The sequence below is a fragment of the Typopeltis vanoorti genome, chromosome 10 (genome assembly GCF_054136105.1).
Source record: "Typopeltis vanoorti isolate ZY-2024b chromosome 10, IOZ_Tvanoo_1.0, whole genome shotgun sequence".
In the NCBI taxonomy this organism is placed as follows: domain Eukaryota; kingdom Metazoa; phylum Arthropoda; class Arachnida; order Uropygi; family Thelyphonidae; genus Typopeltis; species Typopeltis vanoorti.
This window is the reverse complement of record NC_143558.1, coordinates 68,311,209-68,330,629: the sequence shown is the minus strand read 5'-3', so window position 1 is coordinate 68,330,629 and position 19,421 is coordinate 68,311,209. Positions and strand designations below refer to the sequence as shown.

At 36.7% G+C, this 19,421-nt stretch overlaps 1 protein-coding gene across 1 annotated transcript in view; it reads right to left on the bottom strand.

Moving 5' to 3' along the window:
• pug (pug C-1-tetrahydrofolate synthase, cytoplasmic) overlaps positions 1 to 19,421 on the bottom strand; it is a 426,201-nt gene that overhangs the window by 180,725 nt on the left and 226,055 nt on the right. The window contains exons 14-16 of the mRNA XM_090399374.1: positions 8,507 to 8,661; positions 4,103 to 4,177; positions 329 to 431 (exon numbers count right to left, since the gene is read on the bottom strand). Coding sequence (XP_090255500.1) covers positions 329 to 431; positions 4,103 to 4,177; positions 8,507 to 8,661 — 333 coding nt within the window. The remainder of the gene's footprint in view (positions 1 to 328; positions 432 to 4,102; positions 4,178 to 8,506; positions 8,662 to 19,421) is intronic.

Sequence of the window (19,421 nt, the reverse complement as noted above, 5' to 3'; positions counted from 1 at the left end):
ATTACTGTAAGGCAGAACAGTGTGTGTATGATTTAAATTACAGTTCTTAAAGTAGTTCTGTTCTTTCTCTGAAGTCATATATTTGAAAATACTCAATGATTTTGCAAGCCAGGTTTCACGTTTTCTTACTACATTTGAATATTTCTCTATCAAAACCTGATATATATATATATAGTGTGTGCGTGTGTGTGTGTGTCATCCTTAGCACACCCACAGTAATAATGTAGGATGGGTACAACCTTTCGTAGGCAGGATTCACATAAAAATATATGACTTGCTCATTAGCTAACTGTAAGTGAATTAATCAATTATTAATGCAAAAGCTTACCTCTTTGCCATGTAATTGTTGATGTATCAATATCAAGTCTAACAAATTTTTTAATTTCTTCTGCTGTTAATTCATTAGGAACTGTCTTGGTGATATTTAATTTCTGAGAAAAGAAATAGTGACAATTGAAAATGCTTGTGATGATTCATTGAATTCAGTTGTCTACTAGCAAGATAAAATTGTGATACAGATCTAGTATCCAAAGTTAGTTGGATGCTAGATCCATATTCTGGCATTCATATAAATTCATTCCTAATAATGAAGATTATTAATTAAGTCTTAAGTTATTATTATAACTCTTAAACTCATTCACAATAGATGCACTCACTACTTCAGCAGACAAACTGTTCACTCACTGCTCTGTGAAATAAAAATCTAGCTCTCATTCCTTTCTTAATGGTACACAAACTTAACTTCCACAGATTCCTCCATGTCTTCTGCCTACCTTCCATATAACAAAAATTTCATCACCTGATATCATATAGCATCCTTTCAGAAGTTCATATACTACTATCATATCATCTCTCTTTCTGTTTACTAGTATCCACAGTCCACATATTCTTAATCAGTCCTCATAATCCACATCCCATAATCTCATATCATCTTTTTTTACTTTTCCTCTGCAGTCTTTTCACAATAGCTTTATCCCCTCTAAACCCAGGAGATCAAATCTGCAAAGATTTATTATTATTATTATTACCCCAAGACCTCATGGAGTCAAAGACTCATCTGGGAGATCCTTTTATCACACACACACACACACACACACACAGCTCATCATCCCATGCCTTGAACACATTCAAACTCCTTGCAGACACTACACTCTCAGACAAGGTATTCCAATCATTCACAACTCTGCACAAAAAAAAACCTGCCTCTCACTCCCCTACTCACACCCTTTTTATACAGTTTCCAGGGATGACTCTGGTTCTCCCCCAAATCCCACTATTTTCTGTAAAACTTCTCCACCATTGATCCTATAACAACCCCTTACCAACTTGTAGGTCTCTATCGTATCTCCCCTCTTCCTCCTGTTCACCAGACTCTGCAAATTACATCTTCTCAATCTTTCCTCATACCTGACATTCCAGAGGTCAGAAACTACCTTAGTCAATCGCCTTTGAACCCTTCTGAAAACCAGGTGACCAAATCTGGGCACAATAGTCCATGTATGGCCCAATCAAAGCCTTACATAACGGAACAAGAATCTCCCTACTTCTACACGTCAGTGTCCTCCGCATCATTCCCAGAAGCCTTTGTGTTGTCGTCACAGTTTTGGCTATGTTTCCTCTAAATTTCAGATCCTTATCCACTATCACCCTCAGATATCTTATTTCTTCCACCTCCAACAATATATCCTCACCAAGCATAAATTCTGCATCCCATCTTTGTTTTCCAAATTTTAAAACCTTACATTTTGCAACATTGAACTCAAATCCCCATTTGCTTGCCCAATCACTCAATTTATTCAAGTCTTCTTGTAAGGCCACAACATCTTCACTACTCTTCATTGTTCATCCCAACTTTGCATCATCTGCAAACAACTAAATATCTCCATCCAAATCTTCACCTATATCGTTAATATACAAGTTAAACAGTAATTTCCCTAAAACAGATACCTGAGGCACTCCGCTAGTAACTTTCCTTTTCTTGGATATCGCTCACCCCATACTCAACTTGTTGATACTATCAAATAGCCAGTCTCCAATCCATTGCACTAATCTAATATCCAACCCCGTCTGCTCTAGTATCACTATCAATTTATCATGAGGTATCAAAAGCTTTTGCGAAATCTAAGTATATTGCTGTGTATCCTTCTCCTCTGTCCAAGGAAGCGGTCACTTTATTGTAATAAGTAAGTAGATTACTAAAACATGACCTCCCTTTAGCAAATCCATGCTGTCCGTCAAAGATAATACCATTGTTGTCAACCCAACTCTGGATCCTAGTTCTCACAAGCTTCTCCAACAACTTAACCACAACATCTGACACATAGATAGGACATATAGATTGATGCTTGAGTTCGATCACCTCCTTTATGAAGTGGCACAATCTTGCCCTCATTCCACTCCTTAGGGACTTGACCGAGTGCAAGACGCGTATTAAAAAAATATGTCTAGACAGGTGTCAACTCCCTGGCACATTCCTTCAGAATACGTGGCAATATATTATTAAGTCCTACAGGCTTATTAACATCCAGTTTACTCAACTCTCCATACACCTCTTGCTCACTTACAGTCAGTCTCTCCTCCCCATTATCTACTGCTCTCAATCTCTCCATGAAGTCACATTCACAAGATTGAAAGATCTTTATGAATTGCTCATTAAGTATCTCCACCACACATTCTGCAATAGCTGTCTTTATACCATTTTCTCCTATCAATGTCATCCTTCCATAATCATTCTTTCTTTTGCTGGCTACATATCAAAAGAACTCCTTAGGAATCTTTTTGGCTTCATTAGCTAACTGCTGTTCATACCTCTCTTTAGCTACCCTCACCAACCAATTCACCCTCCTTGCCTGGTCTTTGTAGACCTCATGGAATTGGTTATTTCCACTTCTCTTATGCTGCCTCAACAATGCCCTCTTTCTCTGTATCGCATGCTTAATCTCTTTATTCCTCCATATCACACTTACCTTATTTAACCTTCTCACCCTTGGAATACACTTAGACATTGTATCTACTAGATAGTCTTTGAAAATTCCCCAAGCTGCATTGATCTCTTTTCCAGCTAACTCCTCATTCCATGCTACACCCGCAAGCTGTCTCCTGAACTCCTCATAATAACTCCTGTTGTAGTTCCACATATACCCTTTTCTCATAGAGGTCCTCACACTGCTGGCAACCACCCAGGTAATCACCTCATGGTCACTCTCACCAATTGGTGGATGATTTGACACCTCATTTATAATTACATCCTCTGATGAGGACCAAATCCAAGACCTACAATCCTTGCGTGCCCTCTGTTACATACTGTCTGAGGTAGTTATTCCTCAAAAACTCAAGAAACTCATTTTCTGTACTTCCAGTTGCTATCTGATCGTTTCAGTCTATATTGCCATAATTAAAATCGCCCATAATGATCACCCTTTTACTTATTTGCTTGACTAATTTGATTATACATTCTATTATCATCACCATCCACATTACCTGGTCTATAACAACATCCAACCAAGTATTTGATTCCATTCACCTCTATCTCACACCATACTGCCTCAAAACCACTGGCACTATTTCCCTCTTGCATCTCTACTTTGCATGGACATAACTCTATCTCTATCATCAGTAGCACTTCCCCTCCCTTTTTACCCCTTCTATTCTCACGAAACTCATCATACCCTTCCATCTCTATTCCTGTCAGGACATCGTCCTCTTCCAACCATGTCTCACTTATTCCGACAATCTTTGGGTGAACAGATGCAATTAATGCTATCATTTCATCTGTCTTATTTCTTATACTTCTAGCATTTGTATACAAACACAGTAGCTCATTTCTTTCCCATTTCATTTCCCATCTTCCGTTATCCCATTTCTTTCCTGTCTACACATGCTCTTACCTCCCTCGGAGCATTCACCTTTCTCACATTGTGTACCCCCTGTCCACCCTGAGCCACCTTGTTTCCCTGCTCCTCTTGCACACCCATTCTCTCATTTTCTATACTCATACCACTCACTTCCTCATTCATAACCACCTCTTCAATCTCTCCTGCTCTTCCACGTCACTTCCCACTTGATCTGATTCATTTACAAATTACAAAGCAACAATTCATACCTGTAATCTAGAAAGCTGAATCTTTGAAAATGCTCTTTTGCTTCCTTTTCCAGGAACTAACCGGCTGTAAAGGGCCTAATAATAGTAAATTGTATAGCTGATTTAAAAAAAAAACTTACTGAAAGCCAGATCCAGTACAATACTTTTAACAAAACAAAATAAAACAAGAAATTTATCAACTGCTTTAAATGTTCTTAAAAGAAATATATTAAAACACTGAAATTTAATATGAAGCCTTTGCTAACAAGAAACTGATATTATTCAAGGTGAAAGATTTCTGAGTGAACAATTGCTTTCTTAATATCTGGAACCAAAGGCTTAATGAATACTTATTATACATAAATTATTGCATCTCAGTTTCATGTTAATGTGTTAAGCTAAATAACCTGTCATGACTAAGTAATTTAGATCTATAAAGTATATATTTTATAAAACATGTAACTGCAAATTATGTGTTTCATCATAATTATTATTATTATCAATAGACACCTCCATGGAGTCAAGAGACTTATTGTGGGAGGTGCCACTCATTCACTTATGCACAGCTCATCGTATCTCAACTAACAAGATTAATAAGTCTTTGTCCCAAAGATAAATATAAGCAGATTTGGATCTTCACAGTGCATAACTGAAAGGATGAGGATTTGAGATTTATATACAACATTTATTTAAACTTTTATTTAAAATTTCACTATTTGGGAATCAAAATGAATTTAAATCACTGATCAACTATACTCTGACTACTCTCACACTGGATATACTTTGTGATTCAATGAAAGAGATGTGTTAAAATGGAATGTGAGTGCATGTGTGTGTGTTTAACTGGTTATAAAATTATTTTTATCTGTGTCTGTATTGGGAATTCTGTACATGATCAAATTTATTGAAAATTCTAAGTATTACTTGGATTTTTTGATATTGTCACAAAGTATTCTCTACATTTTGCCATAAAGACTTGAACTAATATGGAGATCTCTATGCATGACAAAATTTCATGCATAGTCACCCATTCAAATTCAGACATGTCATTTTCATCACTTTCTTTGCCTTCTAATTTGTCATCTTAGTGTTTTGGCAGAATGCTCTCAACGATTTCATCCTCACAATCATTGTAACATTCAACATTATTATCGATTCCTACAAATTCTTCATGGTTCCAACTTCTCAAATAGCTTCATCTTCAAGCCTGAATGCTTTAAGCCATAGTGTGTGAAAAACAGTTCTGAATTGTATCATTGGCTGGAGAGCGGATACACTCTCCAGCCAAAAGGCGCAGGTGCAAATCCCACTGTGGGCATGGATGTTTGTGAATGTCTATGAAAATAGTGGTAGTGGTCAGCGGTAGATGGCGTTGATGTGGATGCAGTTGCGGTTAGTGGAGTGGTGGAGACGGAGAGTTGTAGAGTAGGTGCCCTCCCTCGGTGAGTCTTTGGACGACTCCCTGGAGGTGTTATATAATAATAATAATAATTTCTTGCCAACTATCAACAACAACTGTAAGCAACAAACCTGGAGAAGGTTAACTTTTGAACTCACTTCCTTGGCTGTGGAAGATATGTCATTTTATTTTGGCAAAAGGCAAAAGGCTTAGAAAAAGATTTGGTTCAAGTTGGTGGTTTACCAACTTTGTGCGGTATATCCATTCCCATATCTATTGCCTGCACCAAAGATGTAGTGTTTGCTGGAAATTCTAGCTGGATATTGAGGCAGTGTAGCAACCTTGTGTAGCTGTGTGTTTCATGAGGCTGGGTAGTTCAGTGGATGTGGTGTTTGCACTTCTCAGTGCTAAACTGTCTTAAGAAAGAGCTTTGTCAGTTTGATTCTAGTTGCTGACTAGAAGGGTTTTTCCTAAGCCTTTTGCCAACCTGGTTGGCTGAGTGGTTAGTGTTTCCACTTTCCAGCCTTTTGACTGGAGAGTGGAAACAGCTGCAGGTTGGAATCCCACCATGGGCATGGATGTTTCTGATTGTCTGTGGAAATACTAGTGGTGGTGGTGGGAAGTAGATTGCACTAGTGTAGGTGATGCAGTTGGTGGAATGAGTGGTGGAGAGATGTAAAGTAGGTGCCCTCTCTCGATGAGTCCTTGGAGGTGTCACATAATAATAATAATAATAATATTTCTCAAACATTCTGAACAGTGAGGGTGTGCCGCATAATTGTCAAGAATCAGAAGAACTTTTCTTGATTTCCAGTAGCTGGAAATCAAGAAAATTTCTTTTTATTTTCAAAATTTTTAAGAAAACCATTTCTTAAAAATTTTGAAGTCATCCATGCATTCTTATTAGCATAGTACTCAACAGGTAAACCCATTCTTAGTCGTTTAAAGCATTGAGGTTTAGCACTTTCCCCATAACCAATGGCTTTTTATCAGTTTTGAATGTTATGCAATCCATTGCTTTCTTAGAACTTGACAATTTTACATGATTGTAATAGAGAGAGCCATCTGGCATGGTTTGATAAAATAGGTCTGATTCATCAGCACTGTAAATATCATCTGCACAAAATTTCTAAACTAATTTAGATACTTTCTTGGATTTCCATTCTTCCTACATCAGCACTATTTTTTTTGCCATGTGCATTCTTGAATTTACTATCATGCCTACATTTCCATCAAGACAACCACCCATCTGTTGCTTTAAAATCATCACGAAACAGCTCCTTAGCTAGCTCCTCTGACTTCTTTTTTAACACTGGACCACTGATGCACACTTTTTGTCAGTTATAATGGAGAACCACTGATTTAGGGCATCCTCAACAACAGGATCTTTACCTAAATATGATACATTATATTGGATTTTTTATTGGACCATGATTTTGATAAAGATATATACATAATTGTCGACAAGTTTCGCCAGCTAGGGTCTGTCTGGCTTTTTCAAGACAAGAGAGGTTATACTAACATTAAATGCTAAAACAAAAGAATGCAGTAACAACCTAAAAATCAGTTAAAAAAATTTAGGTCATTATGCATTCCTTTGTTTTAGCATTTAATGTTAGTATAACCTTTCTCACCTTGAAAAAGCCAGATAGACCCCTAGCTGGTGAAACTTATCGCCAGCTAGGATCTACAATTATGTATATATGTTTATCAAAATCATGGTCCAATAAAAAAACCAATATAATGTATCATATTTAGTAAAAAAGGACCAAATATTAACTATCAAAAAGGATCCTTACCTTTGTGCTTCCATTTTGGGGATGCTTCCTGTTTTTCCCACGGCGTGTCCATTCTTCTTGAAGTTTATCTTGCTGTTGTATCAAGTATTCATTTGTAGATTTCAATACTCCCGTTATCTCTAGATGACGATGACTGGTATTGGGTGAATGCCTTTGATTTGGTCAAGTAAAGCAATTTTTTCAGCTAGTGACAAATCTTTATATGACATTTTGGTAACGGTCCAATTTATAAAATTAAAATTAAAAACCAAATTATCCAAAAACAGAGCACTGAAAATGTCTACACTTTTTCTGATTAGGTATTTGCTCAGCATGAAAGATGACAAGTGCACACAACTGAAGACAGAAACTGTTTCCTCTTAGAAGGTAATACGCTGTATAGCTTGTGTTGGTTAGAGGTGTGATGAGTCATTCATATGCATTCATATGAAAAACTATGAGGAACAAAGCTGGTGAGTCATTTACAAGCTGTAGTTTGGCACAGTATAAGATTTGCTCTCCTTGTGCTAATAATCTTTAAACCATGGCCCATTTACAAGCAATTACCTCAGAGGAATAATCTTGAGTGCTGCTATCTCCTGTCCCAAATAAATGAAGAAAACTCTGGCAATTTTTCTCAAATTGGTTTTGTTCTTTAAATTTTGTCCCAAATGAATGGCTGCCCAAATCAACTGGATTCTACTGTATAATAGGAATATATGCAGTCCTGAAGAGAGATTTGAAGAAGGATACTGAGCACATCTGAGTATGAGATAAAGTTCTGTGCTGTAAGGTAATAGACTTTATATTTTAGAAGATTATTATTATTATTATTATTATTACCTGATACCTCCAGGGAGTCCAAGGACTCATCGTGGGAGGGCACACTACTCTACTTTGCCAAATACATCTCATCCTCTCCACCACCATTTAATTATCCAACTAACACTACTACCATCACTACGCCATCTATTGCCCATCATCACCAACAATGGCAGGATATATTTGGTGAGAATGCATAATAAGCAGAAGTAAGAGAAAATATGACAGTGTACTGCAGTATGTTATTTTCATTAAAATATTCAATCCTTCCTAATTTTTTCTATTAAATTTATTATAATAATACACATGGAATAACTGCTCCATTAGATGCACATATTTTATGATTTTAAATACTTAGCTACAACAAATCATGTTTTTTTTTTTATGAAAATGATTAAACCAGAAAGTCAAAGCTAATAAGCTTACATTATCAGACTGTGTGGCTTCATGGAAAATACGAGCATCAATTTGAGCTGCTAAAAGATTGTTTGCAGCTGTAATGGCATGAATATCTCCAGTAAGATGAAGGTTAAATTCCTCCATTGGAATAACCTGTGCATAGCCACCTCCTGCTGCTCCTCCTAATGCAAAGTAAATAACTAAGTTCATGAAATAAAGTAGCTGGTAATTTTCAGATTTTTTTGCAAAAAAATAAATAAATAAAATAAAATAAAATAAATAAAAATAATTAGTGCTAAATTAAGACTGAAAAAGTAATCTAGACTGCAATTAGTCATGACTAAGTAATTTTTGACAAAGTAAAGAGCAAAAGTACTTGAGCAATTCTCAGCATCACTTTGCACACTTCTTTAGTCCTATTTAAATCAGTTAATGCAAATAAGGATGAAGAAGAAAGAGAGAGAGAGAGAGAGAGAGGAGTTTAATTTTAATTATCTGCATTCACTTGAATATTCCATCCCTAACCAATTTCTCCAAGATATTATCCACTACTCCATAATAATACAGTAATAAAAATATAGGAAGACTTTGAACAGAAAGAATTATGGATAGAGGAAAATTACTTTGGGCTAAATGTTCTAGCTGAAAAACAGATGATTATATATTTTACAAAAGACATAGTACTTATCAGATTAATTTGTCTTTCTACCTGTTCCTGGGCTTTAGCTGGCTATAATTTACTAAAATTTGGTATTTCGAATCATTTCAAAAATTTATCAAGCCACCTCAATTTTCGTTTCAATCAGATAATTTGCTGAGATACAAAGGGATAAATCAAAATTCTATACCACAATAAATCCAATCAAACTACTTGTATAAATCTGTCTCCTGTATACCAAGGAGACAGGAAAATTTAGTATCGAAGAGAGGAAAATTTGGAATTTGATATTCATCTGTTATTGATTCTAAATGCAATCTTACTGAGATCTGGACTCAATCCAGATTTCAGTAAGATTGTATTTAGAATCAATAACAGATGTTATTCCAAGGAGCAATTGCAAAAAAACATGATATAATGATAGGAGGATGTAGAGGTGATAATGCATGACAGCTGATGAAAGAGGAACAAGAAATTATTCCTGAAAGCTGTAAAAGGGTGTTGTGAACAAATGAGAGGAAAATAAATTTTTGCACTGAGAGAAAGAGATGAATGAAATGCATATATCACCGCCAATGCCATAATCATTGCCAGGTGGCTAATGAATATACTGACACTAAACAAATTTAAGATGAGATATGATAGATACTATAGTGTGTAAAGAAGAAGGACTTCTCAATGATGGATCTAGTCCCCTTGAGGCTTAGAAATAAACTAAATCTAATTGCTTGTAAAGAACTACAGTGTGCACTTTACCAAAGCAGATTATTAAGATACAACAGTATGATTACTCAAGAAACATAAGTCATAAAAATGCCATCACTGATTTTGTTTATTGAGACTAATTATGCTAGCAATGTATATAACTATAAAATTATATAAGTATATAGTATTTGTAATGAGTACTAAGCTGTTTCAACCTACTGGTGTATGCTCCACAACCAGAGGTGTTAGATGATTTTGCATTTGATTGAGTTGATAATGGAGAATGAAATTTGTTTTTTTTTTCTCTGCCCATCTCCTCTCCTCTCTTTCTTCATTTGGGAGAAGAAAGTTAATATCACTGTTACTCAAAAGTTTGATAACTGCTGCCTCACGTGACTTGCTTCTGACTTCTGTACTAAAATCTTTTGGCAAACGTTTCTGAAAGTTCTTAATACTAGTCTATTTTGTTTTATTTTTATTTTATACCTTATGATATACTAAAAGTGACCTCATCTATTTTTACTTTGTATAAATTTAAAAAAAGATGAATTTCCCAGCAAAATTATAATTCTTGAAGATTCAATGGAAGAGTGACAACAACTCCAGGAAATGAAGGAATGTGACTGGAAAAACTACAAAGCCAGCAAAAAAACCATGAATAATAAAGGAATAAAACTGCTCCAGTATTGTATTACTAATGACTTAATTATAATAAATATGAAATATTTACATGAAGATATATATATATATAAACTTACAAAAGAACTAAAAAAAGGAAAAGTCTATCAGGGATAATCTAACTGCAGAGTGCTGTACCTTTAAATTTGTTAGATGGTAGAGGGTACAAAATTAGTAGTGAGGATTAGTATTTAATCTTACAAGAAATAAGCACATTGGAAAAGTAAGACAGGAGTAAAAATTATAAATAAGAAGGAAGAAAGGGATAAATTGAAGAAGAAAGCATGATGATCATAAAGAAATTGGAAGAGTTATCAAAACTAGAACATGTTATTCGGTATTGAAGAAAATTAGTACATATTTAACAAATATTAATATACGACAAAGAGGTATGTGAAAAGAGTAAAGTAAGAGTTGTGTTTGGAAGGTACAGAAGTGAGTACAGAGAATGAATATGATCAAGTGAAGCATGTGGTAGAGCAAGAGAGTAAGATAGGAGAGATTGAAGAGGTGGTTATGAATGAGGAAGTGAGTGGCATGAGTATAGAGAATGAGAGAATGGGTGTGCAAGATGGACAGGGAAACTCAGGGTGGACAGGGGAACACAGCATGAGAAAGGTGGATGCTCCAAGAAGTGTAAATGCATGTGTAGACAAGAAAGGAATGGGATCAAGAGGAAACAGCTGGATTTAAAGAGGGTTCTAAAATGAATAAGCAGAAAGGGAAATGGCTTCAGTTGAGCATGGAGAAATCACATCAAATGAGTGGTATCAGTGGAACTAGCTGTAGATCCAGGAATGAGCTGCTGTGTTTGTATACAAATGCTAAGAGTGTAAGAAACAAGGCAGATGAAATGGTTGCATTAATTGAGTCTGTTCACCCAAAAATTGTTGGAACAACTGAGACATGGTTAGATGAGGACAACATCCTGACAGGAATAGAGATGGAAAGGTATGATGTGTTTCATGAGGATAGAAAAGGTAAAAAGGGAGAGGGAGTGCTATTGATGATAGAGAAAGAGTTATGTCCATACAAAGTAGAGATGAAAGAGGGAAATAGTGCCAGTGGTTTTGAGGCAATATGGTGTGAGATAGAGGTAAATAGAATGAAATATATGGTCGGATGTTGTTATAGACCTGGTAATGTGGATGGTAATGATGACTATGAAATGTATAATCAAATTAGTCAAGCAAATAAGAATAGGGTGATCATTATGGGTGATTTTAATTATGGCAATATAGATTTGGGATGATGAGATAGCAACTGGAAGTAAAGAAAATTAGTTTCTTGAGTTTTTGAGGGATAACTACCTCAGACAGTATGTAACAGAGGGCACACGAGGATTGAGGGTCTTGGATTTGATCATCTAATCATAGGATGTAATTATAAATGAGGTGCCCAATCATCCACCAATTGGTGAGAGTGACCATGAAGTGATTACCTTGGTGGTTACCAGCAGAGTGAAGACCTCTGTGAGAAAAGGATATACGTGGAACTACAAAGGGGGTGATTATGAGGAGTTCAGGAGACAGCTTGAGGGCATAGCATGGAATGAGGAGTTAGATGGAAAAGAGATGAATGTAGCTTGTGAGATTATCAAGCACTATCTAATAGAAGCAATGTCTAAATGTATTCCAAGAGTCAGAAGGTTAAATAAGGTAGGTGTGAAATGGATGAATAAAGAAATTAAGCAAGCGATACACAGAAAAAAGGCATTATGGAGGCATCATAAGGGATATATTGTCAGAGGTGGAGGAAATAAGAGATCTTGGGGTGATAGCAGATAAGGATCTGAAATTTAGGGGACACACTGCCAAAATTGTGAAGACAACACAAAGACTTCTGGAAATTATGCAGAGGACACTGACTGGTAGAAGTAAGGAGATTCTTGTTCCATAAGTTTAATGTATAAGTCTTGTATAAGTATAAGTTTCTTGTATAAGTCTTTGATTAGGTCACACATGGACTACTGTTCCCAGATTTGGTCACCTGGTTTTTAAAAGGATGAAGAGATGTTGGAAAATATCCAGAGGCAACTGACTAAAGTAGCTTCGGACCTCTGAAATGTTGATATATGAGGAAAGATTGAGAAGATGCAATTTACAGTCTGGTGGATAGGAGGAAGAGGGAAGATATGATAGAGACCTACAAGTTAGTAAGGGGTTGTTATAGGATTAACGTTGGAGAGGTTCTACAGAAAAAAGTGGGAGATCAGGGGAGAACCAGCGGTCATTTCCTGAAAACTGTATAAAGAAGGTGTGAGCAGGGGAGTGAGAAGCAGGTTTTTTGCATGCAGAGTTGTGAATGATTGGAATGCCTTGCCTGAGAGTGCAGTGTCTGCAGAGAATTTGAGTGTGTTTAAAGCACGGTATGGTGAGCTGTGTGTGTGTGTGTATGATAAAAAGTCCTCCTAGATGAGTCCTTGACTGCATGGAGTCTTGGGCAATAATAATGATAATAATAATAATAAAGAGAAAATAAGACATGGGCAGCAATTTGTAAGGGAATCAGAGAAGTAGTGAAAAACTTTACCCGTGATATGGTTAAGATCATATCACAGGTAAAGGTCTTGATGACCAAAGAGCATACAAAAGGCATAAAACTCAAAGAAACAGTAATTCCCCCCCCCCCATGTGGATACCTGAAACCACAGATAGTAGCAAACTCTATACATATGTTTTTTCCTATACATAAAATTTAAATTATAAATTAGGTATAGTAAGAGATTAATAACAGTAACTACAATAATAAAATAGAATAATTATAATAATATACTACAATAAAATTAAAATGCTGTAAGGGTTAATTGAACACAAGAACTGCAATACTGGGACAGTCGATCTGATAACCAAGACAGCTACTAAGACTAATAGGTGAGTAGTGTATACAGGGTGGACAAGCTGGACAAAGGGATGATTTGCATCACAAGCAAGAAGATGCAATGTAAAACATGAATTGTTTATTACTGGAATTTTCCATTTAATATTTTTGGAGAGGGGTTGACCATGGGTAACTGAAACTGCAGAAAGCAAAACCATGGATAAGGGGGGTAAGAATGTGAAGATTTTTTGACTGAAAAAATAGTAGATAATCAAGAACTATTCCACAAAATATTAAAAAAACATGAGAAGGTGCACAAGGTTTGTTTCTGGGAGGTAGATATGAGCAGGGTGGTTGAAGATTGGATAAGAGGAGTAAGAGTTTATCCCAATGAAAATATCATCATGGAAGCAATCTCCTATCCATCTTATTCCAAAAAAGGATGATAGAAATCAACCATCAGCCTACCAACCAATTGCCATCACCTCAGTCCTCTCCAAAATAATGAAGAAAGTCATCAATAGCCAACTACTCCACTACTTACAGGCCCACTAATTAATCAGCAACCACCAGTATGGATTTTGCCATTCAAGATCCACAGCTGACCTTGTAGTTTACATCACCCACCACTGGACATGTGCCATGGAAAGGTTTGGAGAAACTTGTGCTATCGCACTTAACATTTCCAAAGCTTTCGACCATGTGTGGCATCATGATCTGCTCAACAAACTGCCATCCTTTGGTCTCCCTTGGATTGGGTAGCCAGCTTTCTCTCTGGTCATTCTCTGCAAGTCATGGTAGAGGACTCTTTCTTTTAGAGCTTCACCATCAATGCCAGAGTACCTCAAGGCTCTGTCCTACCACCCACTCTCTTTCTCTTGTTTATAAAAGACCTATACAGCTTTGTTTACAATAGTACTCTTCATTTATCCTACTCATTCAACAAAGTATGCAGTACTCTGACATCCCAGGCTACAAGATCATCTACAACCAGTTCCCTAAACACTGACCTTCATACTATCCATCAATGGAGCAAGGATAACCTTGTCATGTTCAATGCCATCAAACACAGTCTTGTCTTTTCTCTCACAAAACATATCTCAGTTCATCTACCCTTACTCTCAGTAACATATAAATCACCAGACAAGATCACATCTCTCTGCTTGGACTAACATTTACCTCCAGTCTCTTCTAGCATAAACACATCAATAGCCTTCTCAGCAGCCAATAAATTTGGCATTCTCTTTTGTTCAAGAGTCAATTTTACACTCATCCAATGCTTAACTATACACAAATCTCAAATCCAGCTGTGCCTAGACTACTGCTGACATGTTGGAGGTGGTGCACCTAAAATTTCCCATAGAATCCTTCATGCTGTCCAGAGGCGAGCAACTAGGCTAACTGATGATCCTGCTCTTACAGATTCGCTTCAATCTCTATCTCACAGATGGTGTTTCAGCACTGTGTCTATTCTACAGCCTCGTGCTTCCATGGTCATTGCTCCAGTGAATTGGCAACTATCATTCCTTCACCTTCAGTTGCACCTGTTAATACAAGAGTAGCAGCTGCCCAGCATCCACTTACTGTGCAACTGTAAATGCACCGAACCTGCTTCTCCCTTCCACTTTTATTCTGTCCACCTATGTCCTCTGTAACAGCTTCATGAAGTATGCCCATACAATGACAACTCTTCAAAAAAAACATCGACAAACTTCTATTTCCATCTTCATCTGCACCCCAAACATGGCACTGATGTGTTTATAGGTCTCTTAACCTCTTATCTATGGGATCAATATATATATATACTGCTTATATATCATGATCAATATATATATATATATATATATTGTTGAAATTAGGATTTACTCGGGATGTATACATTTATAAAAATAAATTTAACTGACTAGAACCCGAGAAAGTATAACAAAAACCTTTAATACATCACAACTAGTTTCATCAGTGATCCGACTTCTTCAGGTGAGAAATAAAAACATAAGACATAAAATAACACGGTAAAAAATGAACTTTACAGCTTAATAAAAAGCAGAATAATAACAGTCATATTTGAATAGGTGACCGCGTGCTACCGTTGGCATGAGTAGAATGTGTGCGACAGCTAATTTTTGAGCGCCAGTACTGGATTACTGCGCTATGGGAATCAGGTAAATTGTAGCTAAGATTATTGTTTAAATGTGAAGGGTCCAGAACTATTTCTTTTGATTCGATGATTCTTCTTTCGAATTCATCCTTGCAAATATATAAATTAGTAGTGCGTTCCCAATCAACTTGATGTGGCTGTTCTTCAAGGTTAGAGTTTGCCGAGAAAAGGACATGACTGGAAAGGGCGCTCGCTCGTGCTCTACTGTAGGAGATGTCACATCTATGTTCCTCAAGACGAAGTGAAACAGATTTGTCTGTCTGGCCAAAATAAGGTCGACCACAGTATCACAGAATCATCGAATCAAAAGAAATAGTTCTGGACCCTTCACATTTAAACAATAATCTTAGCTACAATTTACCCGATTCCCATAGCGCAGTAATCCAGTACTGGCGCTCAAAAATTAGCTGTCGCACACATTCTACTCATGCCAACGGTAGCACGCGGTCACCTATTCAAATATGACTGTTATTATTCTGCTTTTTATTAAGCTGTAAAGTTCATTTTTTACCGTGTTATTTTATGTCTTATGTTTTTATTTCTCACCTGAAGAAGTCGGATCACCGATGAAACTAGTTGTGATGTATTAAAGGTTTTTGTTATACTTTCTCGGGTTCTAGTCAGTTAAATTTATTTTTATAAATGTATACATCCCGAGTAAATCCTAATTTCAACAATATTTATCTACCTTCTGACGAGGTTAATGTACATCTTATCAAGGATTATGAAAAAACTCTGGTAAAAATTGGACTTTTTATTAATAGGTTAGTTTTTCTGAAAAGATGCAAATTTCACTCTCTCATCCCAAAGTTTTTAGACTTCAAAGAATTGATTCGCACTAAACGTGCTCATAATATCTATCACAAGGCTAAACTTGATTTATTAAATGAAAGAATCGCAGATACCAAGTCCACATTAGCTTCTTTGTTCCGCAAAAGAGATTCTTTAGAAAATAACTTAAACTCATCTTTAGACAACAGGTTCTGGATTGATACTAAAAACACGAGCTCTCTCCGTGCTTCTAGATCGCAACTCTCCAACAAATTAATTCTTATCAGAAAATTCAACCAACTCAAACAGGAACAAACTCGCCAATCCAATATCAACTCACAAAATTTAAAAAATGTTGTGATTAACAAATCCTCTCACACACTTTCTCCTGCAGAACTTAGTGTGCTCTCAAAGGGCCTTAACTTCGTTCCTTCTCCGACCTTCATTCCTAAAGAACTCTTTCTTACGAAAGTTGAGAAGGCAGCTGGACAATTACCAAAACAAACTGCGAATCTACTTAGGATCGATGCCATCTTTACCATTAACAACAGTCGTCGTCCTACAGATAATCTATCGCCGACAGAAAGGAAAGCAATACACCAACTTCGTAACAACAATGACATTATTATCCTACCTGCTGATAAAGGGAATGCAACTGTAATCTTAGACAAAGCTGACTACCGTTTTAAGATGAACTACTTGTTAAGTTCTAATACGTATTCTATGCTAGAAAGTGACCCCACAAGAGAACTTCATAACCGTACAAACAATCTTCTGAAATCAACTTCTGAACTTCCTAGACATACAAGACTATCTCTCCGCTCTCTCCATCCCCTCATTCCTCGGTTGTACGGCTTGCCTAAGATCCATAAGGTTGACACCCCTTTAAGACCTATTGTGGAAGGGATTGACTCACCTACATACAATCTGTCTAAATATCTTGCAGCTTCTTTAAAACATTTAGTTGGCAATTCTTCTTCCTTCATCAAAAACTCTGAAGATTTCATCTCAAAAATAAAAAATTTGAATCTTTTAGACTCGGACAGAATGGTGAGTTTTGACATCGTATCATTGTTTACGAATGTTCCTACAGATGAAGTTCTGAGTCTTCTTAAGGACAAGATTTCTAAAAAAGTGTTCGCTCTTCTAACTCACTGCATCAATTCCGGCTATTTCTGCTACGAAGAGAAAATATACAAACAAACTAGCGGTTTAGCTATGGGCAGCCCTCTATCTCTAGTCTTAGCTAATTTTTTTCTAGAAGATTTTGAAGAGAAAGCTATTTCCTCAGCTACTTTGAAACCTAAACTGTGGTTACGTTACATCGATGACGTCTTCCTTATTTGGGGACATAGTTTAGAGGAACTGCAAAACTTCCTATACCATTTAAATAACCAACATCAAAACATTAAATTCACATCTGAACTAGAGGTTAACGGCGTTCTCCCCTTCTTGGATCTAAAGATCAGTAGATTTCCTGACTGTCTTAAATTTTCAATTTTTCGAAAAACCACCCACACTGATAGATATTTACATGGTTCTTCTCATCACTTCCCACCTCAGAAACTGGGCATCATCTCCACCCTCGCCCATCGAGCAAGATGTCTCATTTCCACAGAAGAAGACCTTCAAACAGAGCTTAACTTCCTGAAAAACACCTTCTTAAATAATGGATATTCGTCTCGTAACATCACTAAACGCTTGAGACCACGCCAACATCCTCGACAAGAAGATGACTCCAAACCTATCACTCATATACAGTTGCCTTTTATCAGCACTCTTACCCCAAAACTAGCTAAGATTCTGAAAAAATTCAACATAAAGACTGACTATACTACGCTGCCAAAACTTCGTTCTTTTCTGAGTCGACCAAAACCAAAACACAACCATCTGCATTTTCCTGGTGTTTATAAAGTTTTGTGCAACTGTGGTCGACCTTATTTTGGCCAGACAGACAAATCTGTTTCACTTCGTCTTGAGGAACATAGACGTGACATCTCCTACAGTAGAGCACGAGCGAGCGCCCTTTCCAGTCATGTCCTTTTCTCGGCAAACTCTAACCTTGAAGAACAGCCACATCAAGTTGATTGGGAACGCACTACTAATTTATATATTTGCAAGGATGAATTCGAAAGAAGAATCATCGAATCAAAAGAAATAGTTCTGGACCCTTCACATTTAAACAATAATCTTAGCTACAATTTACCCGATTCCCATAGCGCAGTAATCCAGTACTGGCGCTCAAAAATTAGCTGTCGCACACATTCTACTCATGCCAACGGTAGCACGCGGTCACCTATTCAAATATGACTGTTATTATTCTGCTTTTTATTAAGCTGTAAAGTTCATTTTTTACCGTGTTATTTTATGTCTTATGTTTTTATTTCTCACCTGAAGAAGTCGGATCACCGATGAAACTAGTTGTGATGTATTAAAGGTTTTTGTTATACTTTCTTGGGTTCTAGTCAGTTAAATTTATTTTTATAAATATATATATATATATATATATATATATATATAGATATGTGTGTGTGTGTGTGTGTGTAGTGTATCTGCACTCCAGCCAAAAGGCTGCAGGTTTGAATCCCGCAGTGGACATGGACGTTTGTGATTGTCCGTGGAAATACGGATGGACAAGCTGGATGAGTGGTAGTCGATGGTAGATGGCATTGATGTAGGTTGTGGTCAGTTGGTGATTGAATGGTGAAGACAGAGTTGTAGAGCAGATGCCCTCCCTTGATGAGTACTTGGACTCCCTGGAGGTGTCAAATAATAATAATAATAATATATATATAAAGCCTCCAAGATGTGGCAGCATTTCATCTTTATATAATGTAATGCAAGCCTTATGGCGTGAAGCTTGGCAGCATAATTGCTGCATTCTAGCAGGACCTGATTATATATTATGCTGTTTGGGAAGACAGCAGCAGACCCCCCCCCCACTAGAGACTGATCTTCAACTGATTCTGTTTTGTGTGTTTGAAACAGCTGCTAGTAGAAAGAGGGAGTATGGAATTTTTCCCTAACTTGCACAAAGTGAAACAGTGGAATGCAGTTGTGCACGGGTGGTAGTATGTTTAGAAGCACGAACTGGCAGCATTAATTTTGTCGTGAACCCCTCATGAGGGGGCTCTACTTGTCCTAAAGGGATG